A 16,894-nucleotide genomic window follows, 5' to 3' on the forward strand; every position below is an offset into this window, starting at 1 on the left:
GAATTAGCTGGCAGCAAGAAGATGAAGATGGAAAATCAGAGGGGGCCTGGCCAGGAAGCCTCTAGGTCAAGATGACTCCAGTTTAGAACTGCCAGGGGCTCTGTGAGGCTGAGGCTGGTGGACACCAGGGAAATGCACAAGGGCGGCAACTGCTGGACATGAGAGTCAAGCGTTCAAGGCGTTAGAATCTGTGGACGCACGGTTTCATGTAGTTCAACGTTACCTACTACAACAGCCACCCCTCATCAGACAGAGAAATAAAAGATTTGTCTAGAAGCCCCAGGATGATAGACATGAGGACAGAGAGGGTTCTTCCCTGAGGAGAACGATCAGGAACGATCCCAATTTTTGACAGTTTCAGTAAGAAACCAACCAGTTAATTAATGAGGCCACCACTTCTTCATTTACCTAAATGTTACTTTTTTCCAAGTCCCCCTTCTGCTCAGGGACCACACTGGAGGCTTTGTCTTCCCCGGACAGAGGCTACCCGAAGCAGTAAACAATTTACGAAATTTCTCCTTCTCCCACTGGGGATGGGTGCCAGGTGTCAACCCCGCAGCCAGGCTTATCGGTCCGTCAGTGCTGGAATAAAAGACGCTTCATTCCTCCTGAACACACACCGGAGGGGGGGTGAGCGCCAGGACAGATTCCTTCGTGCTTTCAGGCTCCGTCCCATCATGTCCGGAGCCCAGTTAGAGGAGATTTATGTCAAGGGCTCGTCGACAGCACCCCTGCGCTCTGCTGCTGAGCAAGTCAGGACTGGTGAGGAGCCTGAGCGACCCCCCCCCAGCCAGAGGCCTGCGTGCCCGCTGACTGGCTCCCAACCACTGAGACACCGTCCGGCGCCTAAACTTCTTGTCCTGGGGGAAGACAAATCTCTAGAAAGTCCGACTGATAGAGGACAAGGCATGGCCGGCCCAGCAAATCCAGAGGCACCGCTTCCAACCTCCCCTGCACCCTACCCTGCAAATACCCACCACCAGGTGAAAAGCTCAAAACTTATATCATGGTCTCTGGGATTCCAGAGTTGGGACACCCAAAGGGGGAAAAAGTTCTTAAATCAAAGTCAAAGAGTCTCTGTGAATGAGGAGGGCCAACTGGTCCATTAAACACATTCTCTCTCTCTTTCTCTCCCTCTCTCTCTCTCTCTCACTTTGTTGTTTGGAACACAGGGTGGGGGTTTTCAGAATTTTGCAGCGGTCCCTGCTGCTCCACACCACGGGACACCTAAAACCAAGACCTCCATGTGCAGTGCCGGACGGAGCATTAATCGTGGTTTCCAGAACAGCCAGATGGAGCCCCGGGCTCTGGAGGTTTTTTAAGTCCTTGGCAAATAAATCCCTCACCAACCCCCAACACCCCAAACCTGATGTTCCTCAACTATCAGTGGGGTGAGGGGTGAGGGTGGAGGAAAGCCTCAGGAACTCGGGGCTCGCAAACACGCCATGATCCTCTTCTGTGACTGGATCGGTCCTGGGACGGCCCTGACAACTGGATTAACCGAAGGGGTAAACCCAGCAGGACGTGAACGGCAGCCCCTGGCCCCTTCCATTGGTCCCATTATGGCACTCAGTTTATTTAATAAAACTTCTGATGGAGTCTAATAAAAGCTATTAAAAATGCCTTCTAGAGGCACCTGGGTAGTAGCTCAGTTGGTTAAGCATTTGCCTTTGGCTCAGGTAATGATCCTGGGGACCTGGGATCGAGCCCAGCATCAGGCTCCCCACTCAATCTGCTTCTCCCTCTCCCTCTATTCTCTCTCATGCCCTCCCTCTCTCTCTCAACTAAATAAAATCTTTTAAAAATATATATAAAAACAAATAAAATGCCTTCTAACTCTCCAGAGAGTCCAGGTTTGAAGGGAGAAAACCAGCATTTGGGGCTTCTGGGTGGCTCACTGGGTTAAAGCCTCTGCCTTCGGCTCAGGTCATGATCCCAGGGTCCTGGGATCGAGCCCCTTATCGGGCTCTTCACTCAGCGGGGAGCCTGCTTCCTCCTCTCTCTCTGTCTGCCTCTCTGCCTACTTATGATCTTTGTCTGTCAAATAAATAAATAAAATCTTTAAAAAAAAAAAAAGAAAAGAAAAAAGAAAACCAGCATTTATTGCTGGCCACCTGATGCCAATTCGGTGTTTTGGGTTTTGCATTTTTTTTTAATCTTTGAACCCAAACAGATTCCTCATAACAACTATACTGGGTTGAACTGAACACCCCCCACCCCACCAAAAAAAGGTAAGTCCATGTTCTCACTCCTGGAACCTGTGAATGTGACTCTATTTGGAAACGAGTCTTTCTAATTAAGGATCTTGAGATGAGACCATCCTGGATGGAGGGCACACCCTCAATCCAGTGACACATGTCCCTGCAGGAGACACACAGAGGGAGATCTGAGACACAGAGAGGAAAGCCGTGGAATGACAGAGGTCGAGATGGAAGTGACATGTCCACAAGCCGAGGGCGGCCAGCAGCAGCTGGGGAGAAAAGGGTGAACCAGATGCCCCTTCAGTCTGCAGAAGGAACCAACCCCGCTGACACCCCGACTTCAAACATCTGGCTTCTAGAACGGAGACGGAATCAACCTCCGTTGTCTTAACCCATCCCAGTTTGCCCTCACTTGTCACAGCAGCCCCCAGGAGACAGACCCCGCCATCACAGGAATGAGCTAAATACCAACATTCCAACTCCCCCGGTGAGGCCAGAAGGGCTCAGGAAAGGCGAAGGGACTTGTCGCCATTCGCTCGGGAAACCCAAGGTCACGGGATGTGTCCCAGGTTGTGGCTTCTTGGTGGCAGAGCCATCAGAACCCAGAGCCTTGGCCTCGTTTCACTGATGAACAAGGGCCAAGACTCGCCACCTCCCGAAGCCAGCCCTCTGAGGGGAGCCTGGTTTAGGAGAGTCACAATTACCGGGATGTGGAGCTTCGCGCTAATTTTCCCTCACCAGTAAATGGCTGAAAAGTAATGGTGTCAATTTTAATGAGGATCAAGCGAGGCTCCTAAAAGGGCTGCCATACACCAGAGCATTTCCCTCGCACACAACAATGGCTGGCTGTTTAATTCCAGAACACAAGAATGTCACTTAAATTACACGGCTTTTACATTAAAGTGCTTATGGGAATGCCTTCCCAAGGAAGAATTTCAATAAAAAGATCTTGCCCATTTTGATGCTTCGCAGTATCTGTACCCCAAACCTATGTATCATAGCAACAAAAATAAACTCTCGAGGAACGTGAGCAAGGACAGGACTTCACTTTCACTGGGGAAGTCTCCGATGTTCTGGGAGATGCAGCTATAGCTGGGAAGCTTGTTATCATGGGGCGCTGTATTACGCTCAGACTGTGGGCCACCAGAAAATCGGTGTTCAAGCCCGAATCCCTTCTGCTGCCACTTGCTGAGATGTTCAGAACGCCCGCCTGCCAACCCCGTAAGTCTGCATGAGACTCTCGAGCCGACTCAATTCTTATTTTATTAGTGCTTCTCAAAGCAATTACCGGGGTTTTGAGCAAAGATGACAGTATTTCACACCTCCATCTTTCCTGAAAATGTCTTATACTCCACTGACTTTTGGCTTCTATTTATAAAGAAGGTTCAAGGCTCGGAAAATTATTAAGGGTTGAGCTTTAATGGATATTCCCAACCAGCATTGTGTCATTATTGGCCCATGTCTGGCTGGGCAATCTCCCAAATTTGTGACATAATCAGGCCTTTCTCTGCATTACTCCATACACTCTATGCTCCCTCTACATTACACCACTGAGTCATACGCTCTTTTCAACAAGACTGATTGCCAGGGGATTAACATTAGACAGCACAATTCCATTATTCAGCAGCCCAATTCAAATCCAGCCCTAAACTGTAAGAGAGACGGCAGAGGGCTTCACAGAGATGAGCTGCCAGAAAGCTCAAAGGAGAGGTGGGGTGAGGGGCTTTGAATGTTTTACATAACAACTCAACCCAAAACCTGCTAGGAGCTGAGGTGGCCCAGCCGACTCCAGATTCCTGGACTCCAGATTCCTGGACGGGTCCCCAGCCAATCCCAGCGAGCCATGGGTGACGACGACCCACGCAAAGCCAGAATCCCTGGGGACTGCTACAACATGATTATCTTATTCACACAATCAATTACTTTGTTTCAAAATTAAGTATTGAAGAATTTCTAGTCCCAAATCTTTCTTTCCTTAAATAGAAACACTCTCATGTCAAATTCAAGCGATGTGAGGCCCAATGTGAACTCATGTTGTGTGCTTAATCAACAGATGTATGGCCCATCGATGCCAAAATAAATGTTCACCATTCTCTTCTCATGTTTGTGTTACTTCTTTCGGTTTGATCTGTAAAATACCTGTGCGTACTGATTCCCACTAAGAAACCTTCCCCAATATCTCTGTGAGCAAAGAAACTCAGTCTTTTAGGAATGTCCAGGGGATCTACATTATGTAAAAGCTACCAAATTTGACGTTGTTATAACAAAGATAAAGCATCACAAATACTTTTTTCACTGAATTTTAACACATGCTCAGAAATAAATACTACCTCATGCTTTCAAAGGCAGAGCTTCTTATGGATTTAATTTAAGGCAACCTGATAAAAAATCAAAATGGTTTTGTTCAATTTGCAGTTAGTCTCAAACTTCAATGAACCAAAATCTAGGTAATTTGGTTAATCAAGCTTTTGGAAGGTGTTTTCATGGTTCTTTGGGCAATTCAAATCACTATGGAGCCTCTCTTCAGAGAGTTTATAGCTTCTTGAAGGAGAAGAATGGCCACACATGAAATAATACTAGGGACACATGCACAGGAAATGATGGAGGAAAGCCGTTGTTCATAGACATGAAGGGTGGGCATGGTCTGTGGAGTTACATAGGGTCACCTTCCTTAAGGTGACCTAAAGTCCATCAGGGAGAGCCTGGAGTTGAGCCCCTTAGCTGAAGCTGGCAATCCGCAAGAGAAGGGCGAACTGGTTAGCTGACCCTCAGCCAGGACTCAAGGTCAGGCGGTGAGCCTGAGAGTCCAGGTAGACGACAAGACAGAGAAAAGATGGATCATACAAAGGATCCAAAGATCTTAGGCCACCATCCCTGCTGCAATGAGACCCAAGCTCGGCATCTCCAATCCTCCCACGGGACAGAGGAACCCTCTTTCCTTATCAGTTACAACACAACCCACCACAATAGGCAAGATGGGACAAAATCTGAGTTCCAGGACATCAGGCTACTTGGTCTTAAGATATTTAATTAAAATGCCCTATCTATCTGAGCACTTAGATATTTACAAGCCCATATACACAGTTCCCTTTCCACAGAAGGAATCATTTCTGGGAACAAACGCTGAGCCTACAATCTCGAATGACTTTCACTTGGGTGCCTTGACCCTGACCTGCCCCAGCCAGCTATCAGCTCAGTCATACTGATACCTTTTCCTTTACTCTTTCGCAGGCAATACCACACAATACAATATAATACAATAGCCCTTTTTTGATTGTGCTTCCTCTCTTTTAAAAGCAAAGGTCTATAGGCTCCTGGGTGGCTCAGTCAGTTAAACATCCAACTCTTGATTTCAGCTCAGGTCATGATCTCAGGGTCATGGGATCGAGCCCCATGTCGGGCTCCACGCTCAGTGTGGAGTCTACTCAAGATTCTCTCTCTCCCTCTCCCTCTGCCCCTCCCCACCCCCTGCACTTGCTCTTGTTCTCCCTCTAAAACAAATAAAGAAATCTTTAAAAGTTCTCTTAGAGCATATCTGTGCCCCTTCCCTGAACACACCAACATTCTCCAGAATGTTATTTTCATTCTCTATGTCCATCCATTTTCAGCTTCCAGAATGTCAGCACCTTTCACACTATGTCCATTTTCCACAAGACGTGAGGGAACCAAGAGGATCACACAAAATACATAAAGCATGGCTCCTCGGGAAACAGAACACTGTCTTCTGACAAAAGAATCCTCCTCTAACGACAGCATGTGTTGAGGAAGAAGGAAATGGACCAACTCTCCTTAAACCACGGGAAAGAAACAAGACTCACTTTCACGATGTCACAGGAGTCAAGCTGGTGTACAGCTGCCCCTTTGGGAGAAGCAAACTCACCAACAACATCGAGGTGGTACGTGTGATTGATGGAGCCATACTCATTCTCTACCACACAGGTGTAATTTCCTTTGTCGGACGGGACCACACTCTCCATAATAAGGCTCCAGTGCTGGTTTCGCACCTGAAAAGATCAAAGTAAAGGTGCTTATTTAACATGCTTAGCACAGAATACTAGATACTTTGCTTTCTTGATCTAAAAAGCAGTTGGGGGAGACAAGGAAAGTAGAGAACTATCTCCTGAATTCTACATTTCCCTCATACAAAGGACTCAGAATGGAGACAAGTGAAAACAATCATTGTCATCAAGGTGAATGTCTCACAAGGGGATACAGACACGTTCAGATACGCAAGTGTGCAGACTGGGTCTCTCGCAGTCATGGTTTGATGGTTCCTCCAGGAGCTGCCAAATGGCCGGGGGAGCCTGCCCTTTAGCCTGCGACCCTACCAGTGCCCCAGAGCAGAGGCTGAAAGGTTGCTCATCCAATAGGAACCCTCAGGCCCCAGGGCACCCATGGACCACTTAGGGCCAGCACCAATGAGCACTTATTGTATGCCAGTCACTGCTCTGAGCATTCCATCCGGCCTTAGCTAAGGTGAATCTCTCAAGAAGCCCACAAGCTACATTCTGTATTGTTCTGGAACCTTCCAGTTTCTTTTCCCACGGCCCTCAGAGGCTGTCTGGAAGCCGCCAGAAGTTTCAACTGGGAACACAGGTCTGCCCCTCCCATCTCTGGCAGTGGTCGAATAGATGCTACATATTCCTGAGAGACACACTCAGAATTCCAAATATGGGAGCAATGAATCCTCAGGAAACCTAAGCTGCATATCCATCTGCTTACAGACTCCTTGAGACTTTTTCAAAGATAAGCAGCACATGTGACAATAAGGTATTGGGACTGCCACCCATAGTTCTGTCAACACGCAAACAGGCTAGACTCTGACATTCCCACCTTGCTTTTAAAATATTTCCACCGACTCAAACTTTCAAGCAAGCATGACTTTTCCTCACTAAGACCGAAATGCAGATTTTCTCTTGCAGGCTCAAGGCTCTACCCTTTCTCTCCAAATCCAAATCATGTTGTAAAGGTATTTTGGACAAGGCACTCTAAAGACATGGCGAGGAGAAAATCAAAAAGTAAATTAAAAGCCTGGGCCCTACCAGTCTTAACTATGATTTCAGGAATTTCAACTGAACTTCTGAATGATTCCCTGAACACTGCAAGTGTTTTCTGCCTTAATCACATAAAAACCGATAATACCAGCCGAGCCTCTGCAAGCACATGAGTGAGTCAAGGAACTAGAGAATAAAGAAACTCATCTCATGAACTCTCCATTATAAAAACAGGAGGGCAGAGCAGCTGTCCACTTCGAAAAGCAGCACCCACAGAAGTAAGAGGTTACAGGAGCCCGTTACCCGCCAACTCATGTCGTGTCACAGGCTGAGCTCTGTTGTGAGCCGCTGTCACAGACAGCAGCGACCGATGCTGGTTCAAAAACGAGACCACGGGACGCCTGGGTGGCTCAGTTGGTTAAGCAGCTGCCTTCGGCTCAGGTCATGATCCCAGCGTCCTGGGATCGAGTCCCACATCGGGCTCCTTGTTCTGTGGGGAGCCTGCTTCTCCCTCTGCCTCTACCTGCCACTCTGTCTGCCTGTGCTCGCTCTCTCTCTCTCTCTCTCTCTCTCTGATAAATAAATAAATAAAATCTTAAAAAAAAAAAAACCAAAAACGAGACCACTGCTCGTCACGCACAGTCTCATGAAGGATCACGGGGGTAAGGGCTGGACTCTTCTTCACCGAGGACGATCAGTGAAATGAGAGTGAGTTCTGGGCAGACAGTCCCTTTGCTCAAGCTGCTGTCCTCTCACCAGCTCCCCTGTACAACCCTGGACTGTTTCCATCTCCTGTCATGGAGCTGACGAGGGAACATTCATTCTCGGTGTCACAGGCGAAGAGTCTGGTGGTAAAATGAACCTGAAGGCATCAGACCCCAGTGGAGAGAGTGTGTCCCCTCCACTGGCAAAGACCTCCCTCCTGCTCTCGGCTGGGCGGTACGTAGGCTTCTAGGAGAACCCAAGCAAGAGGGGAGGTCTCCTCTCAGGAGGGATAAGCCTTCTATGCAGTGTGTAGAGGGAACACCAAGAAGAAGAAGCGGTTGCTAATTCTCTACTGAAATCCTGGCCCCCCATGGGTGTCAGTCACCCTGGAGCCGTGTGTTGAAGAGCATGGGAGACTCAGAAACTAACTCCTTCAGATGGGCCCACACAGAGACCCTCCCTCTCCCCAAGCTCTCAGTGGTATCAGAAATGGGACTTTCCTGGGATCTGAAGGACTAATCACACAGAGGGTAACTTGGGGATGAAGCCACAGGGCCTAACGTCACCAAGCCACGTAATCCAGCATTCAGCCCTGCTGTAAATATTCAGTTCTTTGAGCCCCTGCTCAAATGTCATGCCCATAAGCCCTTAATCATGACTAGTGCCTGTCTCTGGACCCCGTCCAAACTGTCAATGTCTTTCTTGCGCCTGGATCCAGATTTGGCACATGGCACATTCCAAATGGAGCTGAACCTGAACTGCACAGGGAGGGCATCGTCTGCCTCTGCCCAAGACATTAAATCTTGGCATAGGCAGCTCGGCATACCACTGCCGTGTTTAACCCCAGGGCATATGGTCAGACCCAGACTCTTGTCGGGGCGATGGCATTCCACGTAAAACCCCTCGTCGACAGCCTGTGCTCCCCGAAATGTTTCCTTCCTGGAGATGCACTACAAATATTAATAAGTTAACATTTAGAAAACGCTTTCACAATGAGAAACCCACTTACCAAACAAGGTGCTTCTGCCCTGCCCGAGACCTTGGTACTCAGTCAATACCGCCCCATGCAGTGCTGTTAATATTTATTTTCTTACACCACTGCTCCAGTATTTGATTCCTTGACATACCACCAATCCCAAATTTTATGAGCTGTGGCACTTTCCAAATGGACGCCCTTAGAAGCTGCCAACAGTGGGAACGTTTGACACTCTCCTAGGGGATATCCTACCATTAATTAGTGGTTGCTTAATGAAAAGCTGAGAGAGGACAAACAGTAACTCTATCAAGATGGGGGGGCAAAGACACAAAGACTTTTGTGTTTCTTTTCTAAGCACTCCTCTTCCATACCCCAATTCAGGGTCAACCTAAAGACACTAACCTTCCAACAAAAATGTCAGATGTCCTCTTTGTGGGTTTTTTTTTTTTATATTCCTCATCTTTTTAGTGCTACCATTTTTCTGCCAGTTAGAGCAAATGCACATCTTTGCTTTCACGGAAGAGGGAATGTAAATACCCAATAAACATATGAAAAGATGCTTAACCTCATTAACAATCAAGGAAATGCAAATTAAAACAATAATGAGACCCTGTTATTCACCTGCTGATTAACAAAAATTAGGAAGAGCCACGTCACTGAGTACCTGTCACTGAGTACTTAGCGAGGGTGGAGGGCAAAAGGCTCAAACAGAACAGGAACATAGAGAAAAACCTTTCTGTGCAATAATTTGGCAGGGCCTATTAAAATCAGCAACCCATTCTTTTTCTTTTTATCCAGTTAATTCCACCGCTAGCAATGAGACCTACACAGAAAACAGCAGGATGACTTCAAGGCACATGAACAAGACTGAGGTTTCCAGCACCGTTTGTAACAGCAAAAATGAATCCACCAGGAAGAAAATCATTACTAAAATATACTTTGTCCTATATGAACTAACAGTTAATTCATTGCAACAAAATAACACACAGTCATTAAAAAGAAAGAGGTATTCTTACATTCAGACCTGGTAAGATACTATGAATAGTTACTGATAAATGGGGGGGAGGGGAGTAGGTGAGATAAAAATATTTATATTCAGGATTCCGCTGTATAGAAATACAAACGCGTGCACGCACGCGCACACACACACATACACAGCCCTGCAGATGCCTATGGTATCACCCTGAATCTGTAAGCACAACTGTATAAACATAGCTGAAATCAGAACACAACTGTACTAAATTGTTAGCAGTCCACTGTATATAATTAGGTGCCGGGGTTATGCATGTTGCTGACTTTTTTCTCATTTTCACTCTTCAAATTTAACCCGAAATCACAGACATGGCACCCAAAAACTGACCACTCCCCCTGCCTCCCCCTTCAGCAGGAGCAGCTCTGTGACAAAACCACAGGGACTGTAAGCCTCTGGCAGACTGAGCGACATGGCCAGGGAGGACAGAAATCCTGCACCAGCAGACACACACACCATCCTTTCTCCTCATTCCTGCCTGTGGCCAAATCTTTGCAGAATTCATCATGATTTTTTCATCTGCCAAGGAACAGAATTAGAGAGCATGAGGCTTCAAAACTATGTTCACTAAAGACTTGTAAAAATAACATTTCAATACTGAAACAAAGCAGGTTGAAGCTAATGGCCTCAACTCTTACTCTTACTACAAAAAAGGTGGATTCCACAAACATTCCACGCCCCTGGTCACAAAGACCAAAGGTGGCCCAGACAGGTTTTCTCAGAATTCCTCTGCTACCTAAGTCTTCCAAGAAGCATGTGGAAACCCTCAGCTATCTTCAGGTGACAACTGGGAATGCAGATTTAGTTTGTTATGATACCAAAACACCCCGGGGAAAGGTGAAAGGCCAAAGACCCAGGCTGTCACCTGGATGTTTGGTTTCCACATTGCAGAAAGAAAAAAAAAAATTCTGGACATTTCCAAACAGCTAGGTGTTCGATAACGAGAAGAATAAACATCCAGAAGCTGGATGGAAAGTTTTGCTCGATGCCAAGTCAATGAACACTGTGTCCGTGTGATGGCAAATACCCCAGCAACTTCCTTCCACCCGTGTCAGGCCTAGCTTATGGACAAAGGCAGCAACCCCTTCGAACCCTGGCCTTCATAAAGGCAGCCCGTGAACTGCAACTCGCCATTAACCCAGCTGTCACTGGGACACATAGAGCCTTACGATCCCATTCCAGACCCCATTTTCCAGCAGGTTACTGGGGTCTCTAAGCCAGACCTCTGGAGGTGTGCACAAAGAGAGTTCACCCGTGTCAAGGGCTGTGGCACTCACAGCTGCTTATCACCACGCAGATGTGGAGGCAAATGCCTGATTAATGCTTGAACTCCAGAAGTTTGCTTTTCAGGAGGTGTCCAGAGAACAGGGCGAGGCGAGCTCTGATCCCATCTAGCGCACAACTACAACTCTTTCCTCCACTCCGTGAACGATGCGTGGATCTCCCAGAGCAGGGAGGAGAGGATTACAACATGGAAGGCCGTCCTCAGACGCCCGAAGGGGCTCAGAAAGGTGCTCTGGGGGCACACTGCCAGCAGGATCACTGCCTTCTGAATTTCACTCTTTTTTAAAATCTCATGACCTTCTTCAAAAAGCTGAATGAAGAACCATCAGATGACCCAGCAATCGCACTGCCAGGTATATGCCCTAAGGAGCCGCAAGCAAGGACTTAAATACTTGCTCATGCATGTTTGAAGTTGCTTCATGCACAAGAACCAAAAGGTGGAAACATCCCAAGGGCCCATCGACAGAGGAGCAGCTACACAAAATGGGACCTATCCATATAATATAATCCATATAATATCCATATAAGTATCCAGCCCTAAAAAGCAATAAAGGTCTGATTCTTGCTACAACACACCTGAACCCAGGTAGAAGGACAATTATCCTGTGATTCCACTTACACGAAATGCCTACAACAGACAAATTCAGAGATAGAAAGACTGGAGGTTACCAGGGCATGGGAGGAGGGGGAAAGAGGAAAGGAAAATTATTGCATAACAGATACACAGTTTCTGTTTGGGGAGAGGAAAAATAAATGACATATGTTATATTCTGTATATTTTACCACAATTTGAAAAATCCCACACTGGTCATGGATCATACGGCCAACTTTGCTCTCAACAGTATACCCTGGGCTGACTGATACATCTTCCTGGGATGCCTCTACTACCTCCATGTTTCTAAGTTATCACAGTGTTTTTTATAAAGACATGGAACCGCCTTTGAAGAAAGCAGTTTAGGAAGAGCGTGAACCTTGGAGGAAAACTACCTGGGTCCAAATAAGGCAGCTTCACCACCAAGGAGCCACATGACAAGTGTCATCTATAAAAGGGGCAAAATAACAGCGTCCCCCTCTTCGGGTGGTGCAGGGGACTCAGGGTCATGGCGGGCGGGAAGTGCCCAGTGCAGTCACGACACAGGTTGGCTGACCTACACCTGCTGACTCATCCCAGATGGCCCGAGCTGGGCTGAACACTGCAATGCCTGGGCTGAGAAAGAGCTCAACCAAATATAAATATAAACATAAGGACATCAGTCGTGATTTTTCCCAAGAAACGTACTTTGGGATTAGGCATAACATTTAATCAAACATCACTAACAGGACAGCTAAGTAACCTGGAAAGTGAACCTACCCAGCAAAACCACCAGTTTAGCCGGGATTATGAGAAAACAGATTTTTCCTCATGTTTTCTTGGACCTGAAACATACAAGGAAACGGACAGTCCAGATCCGGTGACACTTTACCCTGCCTGGGGTCCACGGGTGTTCTCGCCCTCAGGAGGCCTGAAGCCACGCCCTCTTGTGCCCGTCCCAGGCTCAGACTGAGGGAAGACTGGACCCTGTGATCCCTCTTGGTTCTTAAGCAGTTATTAAATGGCATGAAAGGCAGTTTTTAAGAATACTCTTCCCCTCTATGCCTGAGTCATTACCTAGGAATGAGTCTGGAACTGAGGTGGTCTCTTAATTACCTCAGTCTTCTTGCTTTTCTGCATTAAATTGTAATTACTGTTCAGAGCCCTTTGAAATATCTAGCCTTATAGGTAACCTTGTTCTTAAAAAAAAAAAAAAATCTGTGCTATTGTTTATGATAAAAAATAGTTGGTGGTTATGCTACTAAATCACAGTTGGAAGGAATCAGATGTTCAAGACTATCCATCCAAACTTCATTTTAAGGACAGAGGACCTAAAAGAAGAGTTTCAACAACTTGCCCACAGTCAAGACTGATGAAAAAGCCCAGGCGGGAGGACAATTAGGGAGATGTAGTTACGCTTCAAGTCAACCTTTATCACCATAAATAATAACATCCACCCAGCCTGTGTGCCCACATACTAAGAAAAACAATAATATGACTCTTAAATCACCTAAGGAAGGCTCAGCATGAGTTCTTTGGTAAGTAAGACCCACCCACAGAATACCGAAGGGCTTTGTTGGCCATTTTAATTAAAATGAGCTTTCTGTCCCATTTCATAATTCTCTTTGATTTTGTTTTGGGTTTTTTTCCTTCTCCCTTCACTGGCCACCATTTCAAAACAAGCTATAACACAGTGGACAAGGGCCAAAATGCCTGATCCATAAACAGGTAGAAAGAGCTAGAGCGACAGCTGAGCGAGGCAGACAGAGCAACCATGGTTTATGGAATGAGATTTATGAAGGAAAAAAAAAAAATCACAGAAATAACAGACATTTGTTTGCGGAAACTTTCAAGTCTTGCTTTCTGGAAAAATACATCTTGGAAAACTTGACACTTTGCTTCTTCGTTAAATAAAGTAGCAAAGGGATGGGAGTCAGGGGAGAGGGACATTTGGACCTCAGGCTATCCACGCATCAAAGGGATCTCTGCTTTGGGGGGTGGAGGGTTCCCTCAGGCAGAATGTTGGAGAAGCAGAATTCTTTTAAAAGTCTCTGCAGGTAAGAGAGAGTCAATTATCATATGGTTTCACTTATTTGTGGAGCATAACAAATAGCATGGAGGACAAGGGGAGATGGAGAGGAGAAGGGAGTTGAGGGAAATTGGAAGGGGAGGTGAACCATGAGAGACTATGGACTCTGAAAAATGATCTGAGAATTTAAAAGGGGTGGGGGGTGGGAGGTTGGGGGCACCAGGTGGTGGGTATTGTAGAGGGCACAGATTGCATGGAGCACTGGGTGTGGTGCAAAAATAATGAATACTGTTATGCTGAAAAAATAAAAAAAAAATTTAAAAAAAAAAAAGTCTCTGCAGGTAAGAAAGAAAACCCATCCGTAGCAACCATGCTCCTGACTCTGCCCTGTTCAGGGCCCTGAGAAGGCCTGCACCAGCCAGAAAGCTTGGACTCGTGGTAGAGGTGGGGCTGTTGGGCTCTGTGACCCCCCCCCAGGACTTCATGACCTGGGACCTGGGGTGAGCCTCACACATCATTAGCAAGGCTTATGCTGTAGGTAACTATGTCTTCCCAGGAGATGAGAGATCTCTTTCCCTTTCAAGTCCCAGAAGCCCCTGGGGCTGGCTGGAAGGAATTCCTGAGCTAAAACGGTCTCCCCCAAATCAATGTCCAGCACCACAACTGCTGTGAAAACTCCTTACTAAACCCAGGTGGACCACCTTCACATTTGATGGAGTGACACCCCCGCCACACCCCAGAGTGCCCAGGCACGGCCATGGACTCTTCTCCGGAGAGAGTCCAACGCGCACTCATCACCGCCAGCCAGCAAACCACGTCCCAAAGGTACAATACTCTCCCTTCTTTGCCCTTTTTTTAATAGCAAAAATCACTTTATCTTTTTTTCAGATCCTCTTTCTTAATTAATCTCTACACTCAGAATGGGACTAGAACTCACACCCTTGAGATCAAGAGTTACACGCGGTGCTGACACGCCCAGCCAGGCACGCCTATAGCAAAATATACTTCATATTTTCATTCCCCTGCACTCAAATTCCCATCCTTTTCCACTCCAGAAATGGCTCCAACGCAAAACAACAAAAATCCTTTGGTCATCTGTGCCTCCGCGCGCACAGGCAAAAGAAAGGTCCCCTGCACAAGGTCCCCCACTTTGCTTGTGGAACCCGGGCGCTCTCCAGTTAGCGGAATGCGGCCCTCGGTAATTTACACGGAACTGCACCTGCTGAAAATCAAGCAGCATTTCCTCATCAGGCGCCCTTAGTCTTTAAGCGCATTTATAATCACTAATTCAGATTTGCAAAACGCTCCTTACCCATAATAATGATGTTGGTCCTATTTATTTTGAGACCAGGAGTTTCTGGAGGCTCATCAATTCTTTCTACTTTTTTCCAAGGCTGACTTAAGTGAGGAAACTTGTTAACAGCCAGGATTCTGACCACGGCTCTGACACTCCGGTTGTATTGAAATGAAATCATCGGAAAGACATCGATTATGTCCCCGAGAAGCATTTGGTGGTTAGAACCATCCCCAGGGCCACAACTGGAGTTGTGTTTCCAATCTTGGAAAGTCCTCCTTTCCAAGCAGCAACCACCTACGTAAATCTCCGTCTTACCGTCTTTTACAAAGAAAGCAAGCCAGCCTCCCCCTCTCATGGCACCTGGGTTAAGATACCAATCTCAGAGCAAAGAGACACAGCAGCCTCCTGCCTCCTGCTCCCGCCAACAAGGAGTCGTAGAAGACGGGCCACGTCTGTCTCTTTCCACAGCTTCCGAGGCACCCACCTGGCAGCAAACGTACCTCACACCTGTCACACACACCAACTGCCCCATGTCTGGGCTTAGAAATTTACTCCTAGGCTTTCCCCGTTGCCCTCTGGGTTTTGGCTTCTGAATGTTTTTAAATGGTAAAACAAAAGTCAGCCATTTTTGAAGAAGAAAACAACCCTTTTAAAGATGAGAACTGGGGGTGCCTGGGTGGCTCAGTGGGTTAAAGCCTCTGCCTTCGGCCCAGGTCACGATCCCAGGGTCCTGGGATCGAGCCCTACATCGGGCTCTCTGCTCAGCAGGGATCCTGCTTCCTCCTTTCTCTGCCTGCCTCTCTGCCTGCTTGTGATCTCTGTCAAAAAAATAAATAAAATCTTTTCTTTTTTTTAAATAATAATAAAGATGAGAACCGGGTAGGGTATTTCAGAAAAGGGCTCCAGGGTACTTCTTGGTGGAGAGGAGGCCCCCTGAACCACAGCAGCGATGAGGTCAGGGCTCACACGCCCTCTTACGTGTCATCAGTGCTGTGGACACATCTATAGCAGGAAAGTCCACCCACCAAGAAATCCTCTTTGACCTGGTTCTTTGGAACCTGGGGTCCCAGGCGAGAGCGTCCCCCTGCAGGCTGCTCAGATGGCTCCCGCTGATCCCAGGTCTCCCGATGTCCGTGCCCTTGAGGAATTCATCTCCTCCCTAATGATCTGCTGAGTAACAGAAAACAGCCAAAGTGCTTGGAGGTCACTTCCATTAGGTTACCAAAGGCTGTGACTCCTGCCTTCTTCACGTGCTACCTCTTCTGGTCTCCCCTCCCTGAGGGGTGACAGCTACCACACAAAGAGGCCCATGGGACAAGCAACTGAGGATAGCCTCCAGCCCACAGCCAGCGAGGAACTGAGGCCCTCAGCCCAACAGCCTACAAAGAAGAGAGTCCAACAACCATGGGAATGAGACCGGGAGCAGGTCCTTCCCCCAACCGACCCCACAAATGAGACTCCAGACAAAACTGAAATCTTAGTACCATGAGAGACCTCCCCGTGGAAGGCCCAACTAAGCCACACCCGAAAACTGTGAGATAATAAATGTTGTTTAAAGCGACTGCGCCTTGGGGGAATTTGTTACACAGTAATAGGTAACTAATACACCGACTCATGTTTTCCAAACGCATCAAAGAATGTCATAGTCAAATTCCTTATGCCTTCCTCACATACTATGTTCCTCAAGGCCTCCCTTTCCAGGGTAAATGATGTAGAGACTCCATTTCTCTTCCTGAGACATCCTTCCTTCAAACTCAGCCCAGGATCCCTTCCTGACCTCTGTAATCTGTCGCCTCCGGAAGAGCCA

At 47.1% G+C, this 16,894-nt stretch overlaps 1 protein-coding gene across 18 annotated transcripts in view; it reads right to left on the reverse strand.

The window, feature by feature from the left end:
- The window catches only part of FGFR2 (fibroblast growth factor receptor 2), a 102,929-nt gene that overhangs the window by 46,257 nt on the left and 39,778 nt on the right, over nucleotides 1–16,894 (reverse strand). For all 18 annotated transcript variants that reach the window (XM_047702412.1, XM_047702410.1, XM_047702409.1 and 15 more), the window contains one exon: nucleotides 6,082–6,205. In XM_047702412.1, coding sequence (XP_047558368.1) covers nucleotides 6,082–6,205 — 124 coding nt within the window. The remainder of the gene's footprint in view (nucleotides 1–6,081; nucleotides 6,206–16,894) is intronic.

Source organism: Lutra lutra, chromosome 14 (assembly GCF_902655055.1).
Source record: "Lutra lutra chromosome 14, mLutLut1.2, whole genome shotgun sequence".
NCBI classification, from domain to species: Eukaryota; Metazoa; Chordata; class Mammalia; order Carnivora; family Mustelidae; genus Lutra; species Lutra lutra.